Source organism: Natrix helvetica (assembly GCF_964273705.1).
Source record: "Natrix helvetica genome assembly, chromosome: W".
Taxonomy (NCBI): domain Eukaryota; kingdom Metazoa; phylum Chordata; class Lepidosauria; order Squamata; family Natricidae; genus Natrix; species Natrix helvetica.
In genome coordinates this window covers 83,329,903-83,350,116 of record NC_138555.1, presented here as the reverse complement: position 1 = coordinate 83,350,116, position 20,214 = coordinate 83,329,903, and the positions used below count along the sequence as shown (strand labels likewise).

The window sequence follows — 20,214 nt, the reverse complement described above, 5'->3', positions numbered from 1 at the left end:
TGCCACAGCAACGGAGGAACCGCTTTGTGGGCATGGCGAGTCTGCAGTCCCTACCACTTTGGCGACCCGGTCGCAATTTCCACTACCAGTTCTCCTGAACCAGTGCAAGCCGGTAGCAACCAACCTTGCTTACAGGGTAGAGTCTGGGCAACTGAATGGAGCTAGCAGAGTGTTTCCTGGCCAGATGCCTTTCCCTGTTGCCAATGCGGAGTTTTGTTCAGCGGATATATTCTCATTGTGCCCAGAGAGAGAAATATCTGCCTTTACCCAGAATCGAACTCACAGTTCTCCTGATTGTGAGGTGAGAGCTCCACCTCTAGACCACTGCACCACTAACCAAATTATCTCTTCTCAAATAAAAATCTTTACAGGTAGTCTTTGACTAACGGCCGATTGTTTAATAAATGTTGAAAGTTACGACAGACCTCAAAAAAGCGACTTACAACCCAGATTCAAAGTCCAGACGGCACACTCCAATATGGTCATGAGGGATTCGTTGTCTAGTTTGAAATAAACAATCACCAACCAAAAATTCCAAGAGAAAACAATGGTTATTTTATGTATTGCTTTACACATAGGGTGCCCCCACGCAGGTACAATAGACACACCTTAAATCATCAATATAATTATAATTCCCTATTGCCGTTACAAATTTACCTCCTATCGTTTCCTCATTGGCTTAGTACTCATGCCGTCACAACCTATCCAAAGTGCCTAAAATGAATACATTATCTCCAGAGGTAGTATTCAGCCGGTTCTGACCGGTTCTAGCAAACCGGTAGTGGAAATTTTGAGTAGTTTGGAGAACCGGCAAATACCACCTCTGGCTGGCCCCGCCCCATGATCTATTCGCTGCCTCTGGAGTCCCAGCTGATCGGCTGGGTCTTCTTTTGTTGCCCTGCACTGGAGAACGGAGCTGGAAAGCAGGTTAGTGGGATGGGGAGGGAATGGGGATTTTGCAGTATCCTTCCCCTACCACCCCCACCAAGCCACACACACACAGAACCATAGTAAAAAAATTGAATCCCACTACTGATTATCTCTGCCCGTGATTACCTCTCCCACTACTCTAATTCTATTCCCCCCTGCTCTTATTTACAAATGACCTTTTATGGTCCTAGTTCCTAGGGGTTGCCTATAGATTAACTACCATGTGAGTAAATTCTGGCTAAAACCAGTTTCTAGCATAGCAGAGGCCTTTGATCCTAGCTCCTACATACAATTCTCCAGCTTCAGCCTAGCTCTTGAGATTAGAAATAGAGTCAATGTGTTTCCTTCACTGGCTACCATGTCTTCTTACAATTCTGTAAAAAAATAGGCTCTGTTTCCCCTAGTCATTAAAGCAAGGCTTATGTGTACATCCGATGTCTAGAAAGTAGGCCATTACTCTCAACATCTCTACCAACCACAATGAACAATTCTTCAATGGCGATCCAGACTAGTCAACACAGACCTATTGAGAGCTAAGAATGGGCCAAATGTGTCCTTCTGCATGTATCCCTGGACTACAATTCCCATCACCCCTTAGCAGTGGCCATATTGGACCGGGCTCATAATAGCTGGGATTCCGTAACTTCTATTGGGTCTCAGGGAGACCTTGATCTATTTGCTGACAAACAAGAGCCTTCTACCCAGGGGTGGGATTCAAAAATTTTAGCAACCGGTTCTCTGCCCAGTTGCTGGGTGGGTGTAGCCATGATGTGCATGACCTACTCAGCCTCCTGCACCATGGGGGGGGGAGATGAGTTTTCACCCTCCCCAGGCTCCGGAAGCTTTCCTCAAGCCTCCAGGAGGACAAAAACATCCTCCGCAGGGCTCCGGAGGACGGAAATGGGTCAAGCTCCGGAGGACGGAAACGAGCCTGTTTCTGGATTTCCTAGAACTTCCCAGAGGTCCTTTTTTCACTCTCCCAGAGCCTCCGTGCACTTAGCTGGCACCCAAAACGAATCATCTGGGGACTCCTGGGAGGGGAGGGGTGGGCGAGGCCAGCCAGTCCTTGCAACGACCGGTTCGGCGAACCAGATATAAAATTAGCATCCGGTTCATCCAAACCAGCTGAATCCCACCCCTGCAGCCTCTACCTAAATTCAGCATAAGAGAAATCCCTTCCTCTGCCTGAAAATTCATGCCTTTGGCCTGGCCAAGTCATTTATTTATTAAAGTTCTTTTGCAAGAGAGCCCTGCATTAGCCTCATCCAGAGCCTTCATGTGTTTCTTCCATAGAGCTGTTTTTTATGATCAGTCTACGTTGAAACTTGTCGTGTGAAGCTGAAGCGCTCTGACCACAAATGTCAAAGACACAGGAAACGCTAATATAAGTTGGCGATTGTGGCTTTGTCACTGCAAATGAATATTTTTTGTGCAAAGAGGGCCCATTATTGGAACATGGAAAGTGAACCTCTTTCAGCGTTCTGACTCTATGGTCAAGAATTTCCAGGCGAAGGTCCAGTGTCAGGCCTGCAGCCATCTTTTCTTTGGGATCTTTGGCCTGCCACACTTTCTATTATTCTACTATGCATTGTCTATTGTGGAAAAATGGGAGGGGAGGATTGTACGGAGTTAGTTGATATGTAGCCATAACAAAATTCTTCCTAGAAAACCAAGGTCATCCTTTGTCTTTGCACCTCTGCACCTGACCGGAACTGGATGGGTGGAAACTGCCAGCATGGCAGTGGGAGATTGGACCATGGGATGGACTTGTGGATGTGGGGGCAGGATCTTGAACTTTGGGTTGGAGAAAACTGGGAAGCTTTCAGATTCGGGTTTTCCCAGATGTGCCAACATGGCTCCCTTAATAAGTTGGAACTTTGAGGAATCCTTTGCCTTGGACTCTGATTGACTTTTGGATGCTATTCACAACCCCGACTTCCAGAGTAAAACATTCATTTTTATAACACGTTGACTTAGAAAAAAAAACCAAATGCACAGGTACAGAATAGGTGGCGCCTGGCTCAAAAGCAGTAACTGTGAGACGGATCTAGGTGTCCTGCTGGACAGCCACTGAAATATGAGTCAACAGCTTGCTGTAGCTGCCAAAAAAGTCCAGTGCAGTTCTAGGCTGCATCAACTGAAAGATAGTTTCGAGATCACAAGTGATTGTATCACTTTATATACCCTGGTGAGGCCAAACCGGAACTCTGCACCATCTGGCCATCCAGAAGAGAAGAGAAGAGAAGAGAAGAGAAGAGAAGAGAAGAGAAGAGAAGAGAGAGGAGTGGAGGAGAGGAGAGGAGAGGAGAGAAGGGATGGGAAGGGAAGGGAGAGGAGTGGATGAATGGAGAGAAGAGAAGAGAAGAAAAGAGAAAAGAAGGGAGAGGAGAGGAGTGGAGAGGAAAGGAGAGGAGGGAAGGGAAGGGGGAGGAGTGGAGAGGAAAGGAAAGGAGAGGAGGGAAGGGAAGGGAAGGGAAGGGAGAGGAGTGGGGGAATGGAGAGAAGAGAAGAGAAGAGAAGAGAAGAGAAGAGAAGAGAAGAGAAGAGAAGAGAGAGGAGTGGAGGAGAGGAGAGGAAAGGAAAGGAGAGGAGGGAAGGGAGAGGAGTGGAGGAGTGGAGAGGAGAGGAGAGGAGAGGAGGGAAGGGAAGGGAGAGGAGTGGAGGAGTGGAGAGAAGAGAAGAGAAGAAAAGAGAAAAGAAGGGAGAGGAGAGGAGTGGAGAGGAAAGGAGAGGAGGGAAGGGAAGGGGGAGGAGTGGAGAGGAAAGGAAAGGAGAGGAGGGAAGGGAAGGGAAGGGAAGGGAAGGGAGAGGAGTGGGGGAATGGAGAGAAGAGAAGAGAAGAGAAGAGAAGAGAAGAGAAGAGAAGAGAAGAGAAGAGAGAGGAGTGGAGGAGAGGAGAGGAAAGGAGAGGAGAGGAGGGAAGGGAGAGGAGTGGAGGAGTGGAGAGGAGAGGAGAGGAGAGGAGGGAAGGGAAGGGAGAGGAGTGGAGGAGTGGAGAGGAGTGGAGAGGAGAAGAGAGGAGGGAAGGGAAGGGAGAGGAGTGGAAGAGTGGAGAGGAGAGGAGAGGAGAGAAGGAAGAGGAGTGGAGGGGAGGAGAGAAGAGAAGAGAGAGGAGTGGAGGAGTGGAGAGGAGAGAAGGGAGAGGAGAGGAGGGGAGGGGAGGAAAGAAGAGAGGAAGGAGAGAAGAGAAGAGGAGAGGAGTGGAGGAGTGGAGAGGAGAGAAGAGAACAAAGGAAGTTAAGAAAAGGGAGAGGAGAGGAGAGAATAACAGAGTTGGAAGGGACCACAGAGGCCTTCTAGTCCAAAAGCTTGCTTAGGCAGGAAACCTTATACCATTTCAGACAAATGGTTGTCCAATCTCTTCCAGTGTTGGTCATTCACAACTTCTGGGGGCAAGTTGTTCCACTGATCAACCGTTCTGTCAGGACATTTCTGCTTAGTTCTAAGTTGCTTCTCTCCTTGATTAGTTTCCACCCATTGCTTCTTGTCCTGACTTCAGGTGCTTTGGAGAATAGCTTGACTCCCTCTTCTTTGGGGCAGTCCCTCAAGTATCAGAAGACTAATCTCATGTCACCCCTGGTCCTTCTTTTAATTAAGGTATTCATACCCAGTTCCTGCAACCGTTCTTCCTATGTTTTAGCCCCCAGTCCCCTAATCCTTTGTTGCCCTTCTCTGCACTCTTTCTAGAGTCTCCACATCTTTTCTACATCGTGGCGACCAAAACTGGATGCAATACTCCAGGTGTGGCCTTACCAAGGCCTTATAAAGCGGTATTAACACTTCGCGTGATTTTAATTCTATCGCTCTGTTAATGCAGCATAGAATCCGGAGTCCAGTTTCAGTCGCCATGATACAAAAAAGATGTTGAGACTCTCAAAAGAGTGCAGAGAAGAGCAACAAAGATGGCGAGGGGACTGGAGTCTAAACCGTGCAATGAACAATTGAAGGCATTAAGTTTGTCTGGTCTAACAAGGAGAAAGACTAGGGGAGATACGATAGCCTCTTCCAATATTTGAAGGGCTGTCACAGGGAAGAACATTTCAAATTCACATCCTAAAACATTCTAAAATTCCAGGAAAGGAAGTGCGAAGAACAAAAGAGTATCTTTGAGAAAAACGCACATTTCTAAGAAATTAAATCTCATTGTCAAGAAAATTTCCCTTTGAGTCTTTTCAGGTCTTTGCTGCTTAAAACGAGCAAATGTTTACAAAACTATCTGGTTCCTAGATAGGAATTTTACGGGGGGGGGGGGGGAAAGACATTAGATCGCTTTTCACAAATGAGAATTGGAAGAATTTTCAGCGCGCACCATTTTGATCGCTCCTTAAACTACTCTTCTGATACTAACCACCCACACACCCCAAGCATAAAAGTGAGGATTTCTTCCCTTCTACCTCTTGGGAGAGGAATCTTCACTTCCAGATCCTTCCTCCCATTTCAAACGGGAAATGGAGAAGGTGAAGAAATCAAGTTTACCTTGCGGGGAGGATTCATACGTTAGTAAAATTGGAAGCATCAAGAAACGAGCCACGAAATCGGTGATGGGAAGGAGAGAAGGCCAAGAGAAGGAGCTTGACACCTTCAACCCATCCTCCCGTTGGCGGCTTCCATGCTCCACCCGATGGTCCATTTGCAGAGCTGGGATCTTCTCTCTGCCTACTCACTGCTCTGCTCTCTGAGCTGGGAATGAAAACCTGCAAACACCTCTCAGCAATCGGCAGGAAAGGAAGCACGTCATTGACACATCTCCACCACCCTCCTCTTCACGGAGCAGGCCCAGCAAGACCAAGCCAGCTCGTATCTCTGAGGCCTCCTTGACCACAGCAAACCTTTTTTTTCTGCAAACTCACACAGGCATCTCGCCACCCCCGGTGCTCGCCGTCCCATTGTCAAGTCCTTTGTGCAACCACGGAGCTTAAGAGGAGCCAGAAATAATATCATTGGTCTGGAACCAACAAAAGTCAGAAGAAAAGGCCAAATTTCCTTTAAACCCCCTCCTTTACCTCCCATCCAGAAGCCCCTTCCCATCCAGCTCCACCAATCCATCTTTGCAGCATCTTCATGGGTATTTTCAGAGACATTATATGAGGGATGCATTACGATTGGCGTGGGAGGAAATTAAAGAACCGCATTATTTGAGGATACCAGTTTGATCTTTCAACAATGGAAGCCTTGATCCGCCCAAATATTATTGTAAGGTTCCCGCAGTGTTCCCGAGCTACTGACACGCCAAAGGGAGCGAGACTTGCAAAAAATATCAGCTTTTATTGATGGCCGCAGCAAAAGATGGGTGACAAGATTATATCGGAAGCCTACAAACAAACGCACAGAAGGAAGAGCCACACCTGCGAGAGGGGCGCAGAGGATTATATACATTTTAGGCAGACAGAAACAAAGTTTATCCAATCAGAGACAAAGATTCGTTACCAATGTGGTCTTTAAAACGTCCTTTTGTTCAAGCTCCTCTCTCTGTCTACCTTATCTATGGAGAATTCAGATAGTCTTGGGTAGGGGGTGGCAGCCCCCCTTTGCCAAGTTATTTTCCGGCAGAACGCTTTAAGGATTTAGGAGCCAGGAAAACTTCCTAGTTTGGTCCCTTTATCTATGAGGGCCTGATATCCCCATGTAACAATTTCTTCTACGTTTTCAAGAACGTCCCTAGCTTTGAAGCTGACAATAGAAGCGAGAGGCAGCAGCAAGACATTTGCAGTCCAGTATTAAGGTTACAATTTGCTAAGCTAGAAAACAACTAATTTCAGACAGTATACAATAATATAAGCAGAAGCCAATATTGATTCATATCGATTCATAGACTCCTTCATTATTAATATGGGATACATTGTCAGATATAAAAATATTTTAAATGAGGAAGGGAGACTTAAAAGGAAAGAAGAAATGAGTGACCAAGGGATCGAAATAACGTGATATTCCCATGTGCAGATTCAGTCCAGATATGAGAAAGATGTTAAATGACAAAGAATTAACAGTGTTAGATAAAATTCTAACAGGAACAGAAGATTAATAAAGAAACTGTATAATTACGTATTGGGCATAAAATCAGAAGGGGGACGAGTAAAAGAAACAATGATAGCATGGGAGAAAAAAAATTGGCTATACGATAGAATTGGATAAATGGCAGAAATTGTGGGATAGGAATTACAAATTAACAATGTCACCTGCATATAAAGAGAATTTGTACAAGATGTTTTACAGATGACATCTACCACCACCGAGGTTGAATAGAATACAATAACAGAGTTGGAAGGGACCTTGGAGGTCTTCTATTCCAACCCCCTGCCTAGGCAGGAAATCCTATACCGTTTCAGACAAATGGCTATCCAACATCTTCTTAAAGACTTCCAGTGTTGGGGCATTCACAACTTCTGGAGGCAACTTCTGTTCCACTGATGAATTGTTCTCACTGTCAGGAAATTTCTCCTCAGTTCTAAGTTGCTTCTCTCCTTGATTAATTTCCACCCATTGCTTCTTGTCCTGCCCTCGGGTGCCTTGGAGAATAGTTTGACTCCCTCTTCTTTGTGGCAACCCCTGAGATATTTTAACACTGCTATCATGTCTCCCCTAATCCTTCTTTTCATTAAACTAGACCAGTGTTTCTCAAACTTGGCGACTTTAAGTCCTGTGGACTTCAACTCCCAGAATCCCCCAGCCAGCATAGCTGGCTGGGGAATTCTGGGAGTTGAAGTCCACAGGACTTAAAGTCGCCAAGTTTGAGAAACACTGAACTAGACATACCCAGTTCCTGCAACCGTTCTTCCTATGTTTTAGCCTCCAGTCCCCTAATCCTCTTTGTTGCTCTTCTCTGCACTCTTTCTGGAGTCTCCACATCTTTTCTACATCGTGGCGACCAAAACTGGATGCAAATATTCCAAGTGTGGCCTTACCAAGGCCTTATAAAGTGGTATTAACCCTTCACGTGATCTTGATTCTATCCCTCTGTTGATGCAGCCTAGAACTGTGTTGGCTTTTTTGGCAGCTGCTGCCCACGGCTGGCTCCTATTTCAATGGTTGTCCACTAGGACTCCAAGATCCCTCTCACAGTTACTACTATTGAGCACGGTACCACCTATACTGTACCTGTGCATTCCGTTTTTGTTGCCTAAATGTAGAACCTGACTCTTTTCACCATTGAATTTCATTTTGTTAGATAGCGCCCAATGTTCAGGTTTGTCAAGATCCTTCTGTATCTTAAGCCTCTCTTCTGGAGTGTTGGCTATTCCTGCCAGCTTGGTGTCATCTGCAAATTTGATGAGTTCCCCATTTATTCCCTCATCCAAATCATTGATGAAGATGTTGAAGAGTACTGGGCCTAAAACAGAGCCTTGGGGGACTCCACTGCATACCTCCCTCCATGTAGATGCAGTTCCATTGGCAAAGATGTTTAAAGACAACTCAGCTAAATCATTAGCCTAAATGTTGGAAGCGCCACCAAATACCTGGATTTTATTATCATAGGTGGTGGATATGTGGAGGGGCAAAGAAATATTGGGCAAAAATTAAGACACGGTTGGAAGAGACGATACAACAACCTATTGAGCTGAAGCCAGAAACATTTCTGCTGGGAATTCGACCTGAAATTTATAATGAAAGAGAATGTATATTTAATCATTCATGTATTAACCTCAGCTAGAATTGTATTTGCACAACTTTGGAAAAGTGTTGATGAGAAGGTCATAAGGAAACTATTAGAATGTGCTCAAGGCAGGAGTCCTCATACCACCCAAATGGAGGCCCAGTCCATTTTTGAAAACCTCCCCCAATGAGGCACCCACAATGCAACAGCACCGTCTGGAAAGCTTTGGGTGTCTCGGTTTGCGGCGGTTGTAATCTTGAAACCGCTAGGAGGACAAACGAAAGGATTTGTGACGTCACAAAAATCTCTTTTTTTTCCCCAGTTTAACAGCAGAAACTCTTTCAAGGTGCTTAAAATTAGAAGTACGTGCTGCCATCTAGCGACTTTCCAATAAAGTGATTTAAAATACAGCGGAGGGAGAGTGAATTGTGTTAGCTCTGTTCAATTTATTCCACAACATTCTAATTGAATTAAATCTAATTTCCCTTTTTGGCCTGGTTCCACTTTTTCTTTGACACCTGCCCTGCAACAGCTAAAGAAGAGTGGTCAACTTGGGAGTAAGGACACAGGTGGACGATGAATGGCCCCTCCCAGAGGACATAAAAGGGGAGCAAAAGGGGAGTGGAGTTTGCAGGAGACAATTGGTTCAATCGGCCGTTAGATTCGTTTCAGGAGTGTGAAGATCTGTCCTTGAATCTCAGAGACTCTCTGCCCAGTCTTTCCTTTCACAGCACCTCCTTTGGGAAATATTGACATGGCAGCTAGATAAGGTCTGTGTTCATAAATACTCCTTTGAAAGACTGTTTGCCAGGCCTTGGCTGAATGTCAAGGAGAGGAAATCACATTCCTTTAATAAAAGGAGTTTTGTCAGGACTCTGCTTCCTGCTTTTTGGGGGAAGCCTAGATCAGAACAACAGGTTGCTTGGCAGGCAAACAGTACCCAGTCCAAGAATATAGCCCTGGCGTGCTATCTGTTCTGTTGTTCACTTTGGAATTTGCACCATGCTTTACACACACACACACACACACTCGCTCCTGCCAGCAAATCCCAGTTCAGAGTCCAGAGAGAGAGAGGACAGCGTGTCCCTTCTGCGACTCAACACAAAACAGTGACGAAGCAGGAAGGAAGGACCTCTTTGAGCTGGGAGCCCATCAGCCCCTGCCGTGGGCACCATGGATCTTATCAATGCCTTGGCCCCCTCGTCTTTGTTGAAGTAAGTTCAGGGGGGAACGGAGGGCTGGAGACGTTGTTGGTCATCCTGGTTTCTCCAGCTAGCTCTCAACATCTCGCCTACCTTTGTGGTTAGTTGGACCTGCTGTCACAGAGAGACTTTGTTACGGCGGCCAATCCAAGGATGCTGGGGAACATGGAAGGGGGGAGAGAGATTCCCACCCCTGTTTGTGGGAAATGAAGGAAGCCACAGCAAACTAAGTGGGTTCACTCAACTTCTGGTCATTTGCAAAGATTTCTAGGTTCATTTGGGGGTGAAGCTTGGTCCATGGTTATCTGGTTGAGGGACTGTGATTAGGGGAGAGGGTGTTTTACACAAAACCTGGCTTGTTTGATCTCTGGTTGGGGTTCAAGAGACCCGGAAGGCAGAGACAGAAACAGAGAGAGACAGAGAGAGAGAGAGAGGCAGAGAGGGTCAGAAAGACAGATAGAGACAGACAGACAGACAAAAACAGAGAGACAGAGACAGAGAGACAGAAACAGACATAGAGAGAGAGAGACAGACAGAGAGAGAGACAGAGAGAGAGAGAGACAGAGAGAGACAGAGAGACAGAGACACACAGAGAGAGAGAGAGAGAAAAACAGAAAGAGAGAGAGAGACAGAAAGAGAGACAGAGACAGAGAGAGACAGAGAGAGGCAGGCAGAGAGAGAGAGAGAAACAGAAGCAGAGAGAGACAGAGAGAGACAGAGTCAGTCAGAGACAGACAGAGACAGACAGAGACAGAGACACACAGATATATATATATATATATATATATATATATATATATATATATATATATATATATATATATATATATATATATATATATATATATATATATATATATATATATATATAGAAAGAGAGAGAGAGACAGAAAGAGAGACAGAGACGGAGAGAGACAGGCAGGCAGAGAGAGAGAGAGAAACAGAAACAGAGAGAGACAGAGAGAGAGAGAGTCAGTCAGAGACAGACAGAGACAGACAGAGACACACAGATATATATATATACAGAAAGAGAGAGACAGACAGAAAGAGAGACAGAGACGGAGAGAGACAGAGAGAGGCAGGCAGAGAGAGAGAGAGAGAAACAGAAACAGAGAGAGACAGAGAGAGACAGTCAGTCAGAGACAGGCAAACAGAGAGAGAGACAGAGAGAGGCAGGCACAGAGAGAGAGAGAGAGAGAGAGACAGAGAGAGAGAGACAGAGAGAGAGAGAGAGAGGCAGGCACACAGAGACAGAGAGACAGAAACAGAGAGAGACAGTCAGAGACAGAGAGACACACAGAGAGAGAGAGACACACACAGAAACAGAGAGAGACAGAGAGAGAGATACAGAGACAGACAGACAGAGACAGAGAGACAGACAGACAGACAGAGAGGCACACAGAGAGAGACATAGAGAGAGAGACAGACAGACAGACAGACACAGTCTTGGCTGGCTGAGAAAGTCTTAAAAGTTTTGAAACAATATTTCCCAACTTTGCCAAGCTTGAAAAACTCATCATTTATAACAATAATGAAGAGAAAGGGAACTAGTAAATATTAATATTGCAACAAGTCAAAAAAAAAACATGGATAGTCACCTTTTCAGATTAAATGGTTTATTCATTTGTTTGTTTGTTTGTTTATAAAATGTATAAGCCGCCATCTTACCTCAAAAGTAACCCTTTGAGGTAAGAGTTTTATTTTTAAATCAAATAAATGTTATTTGTAACAAGCCAAGCTCTACAGCTGCAACATTCAGCCAATCTTGGCTTATTTTACAAATGCAAGGTAGATCCTGGCTTGTTTCTTACTTCAGAAGCTTTAAAAAAAAACCCACATCTGCATCACTGCTCCATGGATACATTTGTGCAATTGAGATGGACTCCCTTGCTACTCCATCACTACTCCATCCCTCCCCCCACCCCCGTCTCTTTCTGGAGAAAACTACCTGGAATTTGGACTCTGACCTTCACCGCTAAGGAACAATTGTTGCTGTAATAAACAGGTCCACGTAATCTTGATTAATTGTGGCTGTTTGGGGAGCCCATTGGGACTAATCTCTCGAAAATCAGGGACGGGCAAATCTTACAGCAGGACATTTTTTAGTGGCACTGCAGAAGAGGAAGGCGTGCTTTTCGCCGGGCACTCTGCACATGCCCCGATGCGCTGCACTGCAAAGTCAAGTGGCACGTTAATACCACTTTATAATAGAATAGAACTGGAATATTTCATCCAGTTTTGGCCGCCACACTATAAAAAAGATGTGGAGACTCTGGAAAGAGTGCAGAGAAGAGCAACAAAAATGATTAGGGATGGGAGGATAAAACATACGACGGACGGTTGCTGGAATTGGGTATGTCTAGCCTGATGAAAAGAAGGATTTGGGGGGTGACAGGATAGCGGTCTTCCAATATTTGAAGGGCTGCCCCAAAAGAAGAAGGAGTCAAGCTATTCTCCAAAGCACCGGAAGGGCGGACAAGAAGCCATGGATGGAAACTAACGAAGGAGAAATCTAAACTAGAACCGAGGAGAAATTTCCTCGTCGTGAGAACAATTGAACAGTGGGATTTCAGAAGTTGTGGGTACATTGAAGGTTTTTAAGAAGAGGACAAACCCTCTATCTGAAATGGTCGAGGGTCTCCTGCTTGAGCAGGGTTGGACTAGACGACCTCCGAGGTCCCTTCCAATCCGGTTATCTGTTCAATCTAACAAACAGAAGGACTAGGGGTGACAGGATAGCAGTCTCCCAATATTTGAGGGGTTGCCACAAAGAAGAGGAAGTCAAGCTATTCTCCAAAGCAGGAGAAGAAGCGACGGATGGAAACTAATCCAGGAGAGAAGCCACCTAGAACTAAGGAGAAATCCAGGAGAGAAGCCACCTAGAACTAAGGAGAAATTTCCTGACCGGGAGTACAATTAACCCTTGGAACAGCTTGCCACTAGAAGTTGCAGTTGCTCCATCACAAAGAGGAGATTGGACCACCATTGGTCTGAAATGGTAGAGGGTCTCCTGCCTGAGCGGGAGGAGGGGTTGGACTAGAAAACCTCCAAGGTCCCTTCCGGCTCTGTGATTCTGTTATTCTCTGTTAACTCAGGTCGGTCTCCAATGCGGGCTCGGAAATCTCCCGCCGGGTCTGGACGCCCAGCCCTCCGCCCCAACGGCCGTTCCGCGTGTGCGATCACAAGCGTCACACCCGCAAAGGACTGATGGCGAGCACTTTGGAAGACTTACTTAACAAGGTTCGTCTATTTGCCGGGGACGTTACGTGTGGGTTTTTTTTTGTTGTTGTTGTTTTAAACGCCTCGATCATTATTATTTTGGTTCCAAAATGCTGGATTTGGGATTTTGGTCCACCTAGCGAGTCCTTCTCAAGGACCGGAGGTAGTCAGATGTTGTTGTGGCCCACCAGCAACCAGCGGATCTGACAGCCGATTCAGAGAGTGAGGAGGTTGGGGAGGAACTTGGGCCAGTCCTGGAGTCTGGGGAAAGCTCTGATATGGGCTCTGTGTAAGAGGCAGAGAGAGGGCCAGGGCCGTCCGACAGTGATCAGCTGCCTTCGGAGTCAGACATCAGTGAGGCAGACGAACAGCTGGAGCCTGTTCCCAGTGTGCGCATGCGCAGAGTTGACGGACAAGAAGGGAACAGCTAAAGAACAGGGGTCGACTTTGGGAGGAAGGCCACAGGTGGACGATGAATGAACTAAAGAGGAAATAAAAGAGGGAGCGCCAGGGGAGTGGAGTTTGCAGGAGACCATTAGTTCCATTGGTTCGGGACTCTCCGAGACTCCTGGCCAAGTTGTGCAGATCTCAGCCTGGCAGCTCTCCAAGCGAGATAAGGTCTGTGACCGTAAATCCTCCCTCGAAAGACTTTGCTGGATGGGAAGGAGCAGAATTCACAGCCAATGAATAAAAGTGGATTTTGTCGGGAGTTTGCTTCCTGCTCTTGGGAAGCTTAGGTCAGAACAGATGTGTTTGTATTAATTATCATCATTATTTTATCTCCCAGAAAATGTCCTACACACACACACTTACACACATGACTGCTTTGAAGCTCAGGTTCTGAATTTGCAGCAGGTCCTTCCACAATCGACCTCACTTTTCCCCATCTGTGAAATGGGCATAAAATCTTGATGTGCATATTTAACGCATCAAAGAAGCAGTTTAAGGATGGAGGGGGGGGAGGATGAGTCTTCGCCCTGTGGGCCTCAGCTTGTTCGGTTTCTTGTTTTGTAGGCCAGGGAGACCCTCTTGATCTCCGGCATGGTTTTCCTGGTGCTGGAAGAAGACGGGACCCTGGTTGAGACGGAGGGGTTTTTCGAAATCCTGGAAGACAACACAGCCTTGATGGTGTTGGAGAAAGGACAGAAGTGGACTCACAGCAGGGTGAGCATCGTCCGATCCAGTCAAGAAAAGACTGGAGAGCCACTCGGGTGATAGGAGGTCTCCTGCCTTGGGCCCCTGGGGATTAGACCTGAAGACCTTCAAGGTCCTTTCCAGCCCTATGACTCTCTCAGATAGAGAGTCTCTCTCTCTATCTATCTATCTATCTATCTATCTATCTATCTATCTATCTATCTATCTATCTATCATCTATCTATCTATCATCTATGTCTATCTATCTATCATCTATCTATCTATCATTTATGTCTGTCTATCTATCTATCTATCATCTATCTATCATCTCTCCATCTATCATCTCTCTGTATGTCTATCATCTGTGTCTATTTATCTATCTATCATCTATGTCTATCTCTATCTATCATCTATGTCTATCTATCTATAATCTATCTATCTATCATTTATGTCTGTCTATCATCTATCTATCTATCATCTCTCCATCTATCATCTCTCTGTATGTCTATCATCTGTGTCTATTTATCTATCTATCATCTATGTCTATCTCTATCTATCATCTATCTCTGTCTGTCTCTTGCCTATCTATCTATCTATCCATCCATCCATCCATCTATCTATCTATCATCTGTCTGTCTGTCTGTCTATCTATCTATCTATATTTATCTACCTATCGGTATCTATCTATATATCATCTAGCTCTGTTTAACTCTAGCTATCTCTATATCTATCTATCCATCTATCATCTCTCTCTCTTTAGTTATCTCTATATCTATCCATCCATCCATCCATCCATCTATCTATCTTCTGTCTGTCTGTCTATCTATCTATCGTTATCTATCTATATATCATCTAGCTCTGTCTAACTCTAGCTATCTCTATATCTATTGATCTATCTATCATTTCTCTCTCTAGCTATCTCTATATCTATCTATCATCTCTATCTTTCGTTATCTATCTATATATCATCTAGCTCTAACTCTAGCTATCTCTATATCTATCTATCTATCTATCTATCTATCTATCTATCATCTCTCTCTCTCTCTCTAGCTGTCTCTATATCTATCCATTTATCTATCGTTATCTATATATATATCATCTAGCTGTCTAACTCTAGCTATCTCTATATCTATCTATCTATCTATCTATCTATCTATCTATCTATCTATCTATCTATCATCTCTCTCTCTCTCTCTCTAGCTATCTCTATATCTATCTATCCATCCATCCATCCATCCATCCATCCATCCATCCATTCATCCATCCATCCATCCATCTATCGTTATCTATCTATATATTACCTAGCTCTGTCTAACTCTAGCTATCCCTAGCTATCTCTATATCCATCTATCTATCGGTATCTATCCATCTATCTCTATCTGTACCTATCTATCATTTCTCTATCTATCCATCTATCTATTGGTATCTATTGGTATCTGTCTATCCATCCATCCATCTATTGTCTGTCTAGATCTATCATCTACCTCTATCCATCCGTCCATCCATCCATCCATCTATCTATCATCTGTCTATCTATCATCTATCTATCTATCTATCTATCTATCTATCTATCTATCTATCTATCTATCTATCTATCATCTATCTATCATCATCTATCATGATCTGTGTCTGTCTGTCTAATCTGTCTATCATCCATCTATCTACCTATCATATCTCTCCCTCTCTCTCGGATTGGGCCTTTATTTATCCAGGATGGTGTACCGTCTCCTGTCTTGGACACCTGGGGGTTGGACTAGAAGACCTCCAAGGTCTCTTCCAGCTCTATTAATACAGCTTCCGCTGTTGGTTTTCCATTTCACAAGCTTTGGGTCATGTCTATAATTGCAAAATCATTCTAAAAGCCAAGTTTCTTGTTCGTCACCTTAGCCAAAGGGGTCAAAATGTGAGAAATAAATTTTAGAGGCATTCCAGATCAGCTTGGGTGAGGATCGTGTCCAACTACGCCCATCTCTGCCCTAATTTCATCGTAAATTTGGCTTTCCTGGCCAGCCAAGCACCCCGTTGTCACTTGCGGTGAACATAAAGCTATAGGAAATGCCTTTGGTGCATTTTTTTTTACACAAACCCCAAACCACAGTCAAAGTAGCTGCTAAAATTGGATTTGTCGGTTTGGGGGGTTTGGTTTTTGTGGCGTCACACAAACACACACCCTTTCTTGGGTTGCTTTGGTGTGGTGTGCATTTTTCTTGTTGGGATCTCAAATTTCCTTTCTTTTGACTTGCATATGAGATTTTGATCCTGCCTTGGTTACTTTCTCCGTCACGCAAGGCAGCAAAAAGACTTAATCCTTCGATTTTCCTCACAAGAAAAACCATCCCGTGAGGTGGGTTGGACTGAGAGACAGACAGACAGACAGATAGGCACCCAGGCGCCATTCCTATCTAAGGCAAGATTAGAACTCACCATCTCCTGGTGATTGGCCCCAAAATCAGCCAGTCGGTTTTCATACCTAAGGTGGAACTAGAACTCCCCGCCTCCTGGTGATTGGCCCCAAAATCAGCCAGTCGGTTTTCATACCTGGTGGAACTAGAACTCCCCACCTCCTAGTGATTGGCCCCAAAATCAGCCAGTCGGTTGTCATACCTACCTAAGGTGGAACTAGAACTCCCAGTCTCCTAGTGATTGGCCCCAAAATCAGCCAGTCGGTTGTCATACCTAAGGTGGAACTAGAACTCCCCGCCTCCTAGTGATTGGCCCCAAAATCAGCCAGTCGGTTGTCATACCTAAGGTGGAACTAGAACTCCCAGTCTCCTGGTGATTGGCCCCAAAATCAGCCAGTCGGTTTTCATACCTAAGGTGGAACTAGAACTCCCAATCTCCTAGTGATTGGCCCCAAAATCAGCCAGTCGGTTTTCATACCTAAAGTGGAACTAGAACTCCCAGTCTCCTAGTGATTGGCCCCAAAATCAGTCTGGGCAAGTGAATGGAGCTGAGAGTTTACTGGCCGGATTCCAGTCCCTGTCGCCAGTGCGGAGTTATATTTGGCAGATATATTCTCAGTGTGCCCGAGAGAGAGAAATATCTGCCTCTACTTAGGATTGAACTCACAGCCTCCCGATTGTGAGGCGAGAGCTCCACCTCTAGGCCACCGCGCCGCTCCTTCACTGCACCAAAGCGACATGCGGTAATACAACCTGTTTCCCCCTCCCAGAGCATCAGACAGTCATTCGGCCTGAGGGGAGACAAGCCACGAAACAGCAAGGATATCGCCCGCATCACTTTTGACGTTTACAAGCTGAATCCGCGAGACCTTTTTGGCAGCCTAAACATCTCGGCCACCTTCTACGGCCTCTACTCAATGAGTTGCGACTTCAAATGCCTGGGACCCAAGAAAGTTTTGCGGTGAGCCTCGTTCCTTGCCCTCCCGGGGAGAAGATGCAGAGGGAGGTTTGGGGATGGCCCAAGAGTTTTCCGGGGAACACTTTCCACCAATTCACAAAAAAGATTGGAAAAAAACTTTGTGCGGAAATGTGAGAGAAGAGAAAATCGGTGTTAAGACTCACTTCAGTTATTAGAGGGATAAACCACTCCATCGCCAGGCAATGCTTCCATTTGAGGTAGTCCTCACATTACGACCACAACTGAGCCCAAAACGTATGTTTGCTAACTTAAACATTCGTCAAGGGATTTTGAACCCATTTCACAATCTTTCTTGCCACATTTGTTAAGTGAAACACGGCAGTTGTTAAGTGAGTCGCACGGTTGTTAAATGAATCTGGCTTCCCCGTGGACTTGGCTTGGCCGACGGTCGCAAAAGGGGATCGCGTGAGCCTGGGACACTGCAGCCGTCGTAAATATGAGTCGGTTGACAAATATAAATTTTGATTGTGTAACCATGGAGTTGCTGCAACAGTTTTAAGTGTGAAAAATGGTCCTAAGTCACTTTTTTCCAGTGCCGTTGTAACTATGAAGGGTCACTAAATGAATTGCTGTAAGTTGAGGACTACCTGGGTTTGGTTTGGTTTCTTTAATTTGACTTTTATCCTACCTTATCATTTATGAATAACTTAAGGTGTAAATATTCCCGATACTCCTCCCTCCTCCTATTTTCCCCCACAACAATCCTGTGAGGTAGGTCGGGCTGCGAAAGAGGGGCTGGCCCAATCACCCAGCCAGCTTTCATGCCTACGGCAGGACTAGAACTCACGACCTCCTGGGGATTGACCCAAAGTCACCTAACCGACTTTCATACCTTTCATACTGAGTCCCTTCGGGGAGAGGGGGCGGTCTAGAAATCAAATAAATAAATAAATAAATAAATACCTAAGGTCCCACTTAGCAACAGAAAGGTAGGGTTCTCTTGTGGCTGTAACTCGAGGACTAACGGTACCGCCCAGTGGTGGATTCCGGATCCCGTCGCAACCGACACGCTGCGTACGGGACCGGGTGTCCTAGTTGGGCACACGCCCTTCGCATGCATGCACGTATCACCGCCCTGCGACAGCCCAGCTCCTCGGTGGAGATCGCGCAGGCGACGTATACTATGCACCGGTGCGCAATTAGCCGGTCGCGTTATAAACAGCTATGGAACGCGGGGAGGCAGGTGGGCCAAACAAGCCACTATATCGATACGGGTGCCGCTGCTCCTGGCTAGTACCGGTACGGCCGTACCGGGTCGTACCGCCCGTAATCTACCACCGATACGCCTATGTTTACAAATTATTTTGACAAAAATCCTTTTTCTTTCTTCCCCTCAGGGAGATCCTGCGCGTCGCTTCCGCCGTCATGCAAGGGGTCGGGCACGTCCTCTTGGGGGCGTCCAACTACATCCGACGGCTCCTGGACGCGGGGGACAACTGGCAACCCCAAGTCAAGATAACCAACTACCAATATTGAGGCCGTCTTCCGTGCAAAAGGCCAGAGAACTTCCCGGCTTCGAACTGATCTGAAGCGATCTTAAGGGAATCCACTTGATTCGGGAGTCAGATTTAACGGATAGTTAAACCAAGGATAGACGTTCCTATTATCTGTAGTTTTCTGTCCAGTATTCATAGGTTGATCCTGGCTGGAGCAGAATACAAGCGCTTCAGAATCTCCTCAGAAAATGTGCTTTTTGTAGGATTGCAAAACCCATCATCCCCTGGCAGTACGATCACGATAAACCGCCTTTGTGAGGGAACCAGGCTTAACAAAGCTGGCCTACTGACCCGTATCCAGCAGTGGGAGGCGCTAATCGGCACGTTGAAGACCTAATCTTTGGCTTGCAAAGGTTGGGCCGTAGAGCCTCCAGCTCAGCTACCACTCTACCTGCATTTAACTGGGAAAGCAGGAAGTAGCAATAGTCCCTCGACTTACGACCATTTGCTTAGGGACTAGTTAATACTTTGACAAGTAGTTCAATTGAAGAAGTTGAAACTCACAACTGTTCATTTAGTGTCAAGTTACAACAGCCCTGAAAAAAATCTGACATATGACCGGGTCTCGTATTTATGACCATTGCAGCATTCAAAATCAAAATCCGGGCCCTTGGCAACTGGCACTTACAGTTACTCCTCGATTTACGCCCACAATTTTAGTCCAATAAACAAATTTGTTAAGCAAGTTTCGCCTCATTTCACAGCTTTGGAATCACCGCAGTGGTTAAATTGGTAACCCGGTCGTTAAATGAATCGGGTTTTCCCCGTCGACGTTGCCGGTCAGAAGGTCGCAAAGGGGATCAGTGTCACGTGACTGCAGGACACTGCAACCGTCGTAAATAGGAGTCCGCTGTAAATCATATGACCACGCGAATGCTGCAATGGCCATAAGTGTGAAAAACGTCGGTTTTTTAGTGCCATTGTAACGTCAGATGGTCACTAAGCGAGCTGTCGTAAGTCGAGGACTATGTGTATTTATGACGGTTGCCGTATTCTGGGAATCACCAGCTGCAACCTTCCAACAATGGGGAAATTGGATTCGCTTAATGACCGCATGCTTCATTTAACGGCAGCAATTCCCTTAACCAATGGGGGCCAAAAAAAAAAAAAGAGGTGGTAAAACCGGGTGCGACTCGCTTAACGACCGTCTTCTTAGCAACAGAAAGTTCAGTCACAAAAAAAAGAGGTGGTAAAACCGTGCGCGACTCGCTTAACGACCGTCTTCTTAGCAACAGAAAGTTCAGTCACACACTACAGTCGT

At 45.6% G+C, this 20,214-nt stretch overlaps 1 protein-coding gene across 1 annotated transcript; it reads left to right on the top strand.

The window, feature by feature from the left end:
- Positions 1 to 9,581: 9,581 nt before the first annotated feature.
- On the top strand, positions 9,582 to 19,638 carry LOC309400532 (lipid transferase CIDEB-like). Its single transcript, XM_081969101.1, has 5 exons — positions 9,582 to 9,735; positions 12,819 to 12,963; positions 13,957 to 14,106; positions 17,249 to 17,439; positions 18,795 to 19,638. Exons 1-5 carry the CDS (start codon positions 9,695 to 9,697, stop codon positions 18,931 to 18,933), a joined length of 666 nt encoding a protein of 221 aa, XP_081825227.1. The 5' UTR covers positions 9,582 to 9,694; the 3' UTR covers positions 18,934 to 19,638.
- The last annotated feature ends 576 nt before the right edge of the window (positions 19,639 to 20,214 follow it).

Bases quoted from the DNA above. Each gene is read 5' to 3' on its own strand.
- LOC309400532 (XM_081969101.1), top strand. From the start codon at position 9,695: ATGGATCTTATCAATGCCTTGGCCCCCTCGTCTTTGTTGAA. The intron at 12,964-13,956 runs GTTCGTCTATTT...CTTGTTTTGTAG, and splicing joins TGGAAGACTTACTTAACAAG to GCCAGGGAGACCCTCTTGAT. The intron at 17,440-18,794 runs GTGAGCCTCGTT...TCTTCCCCTCAG, and splicing joins GGACCCAAGAAAGTTTTGCG to GGAGATCCTGCGCGTCGCTT.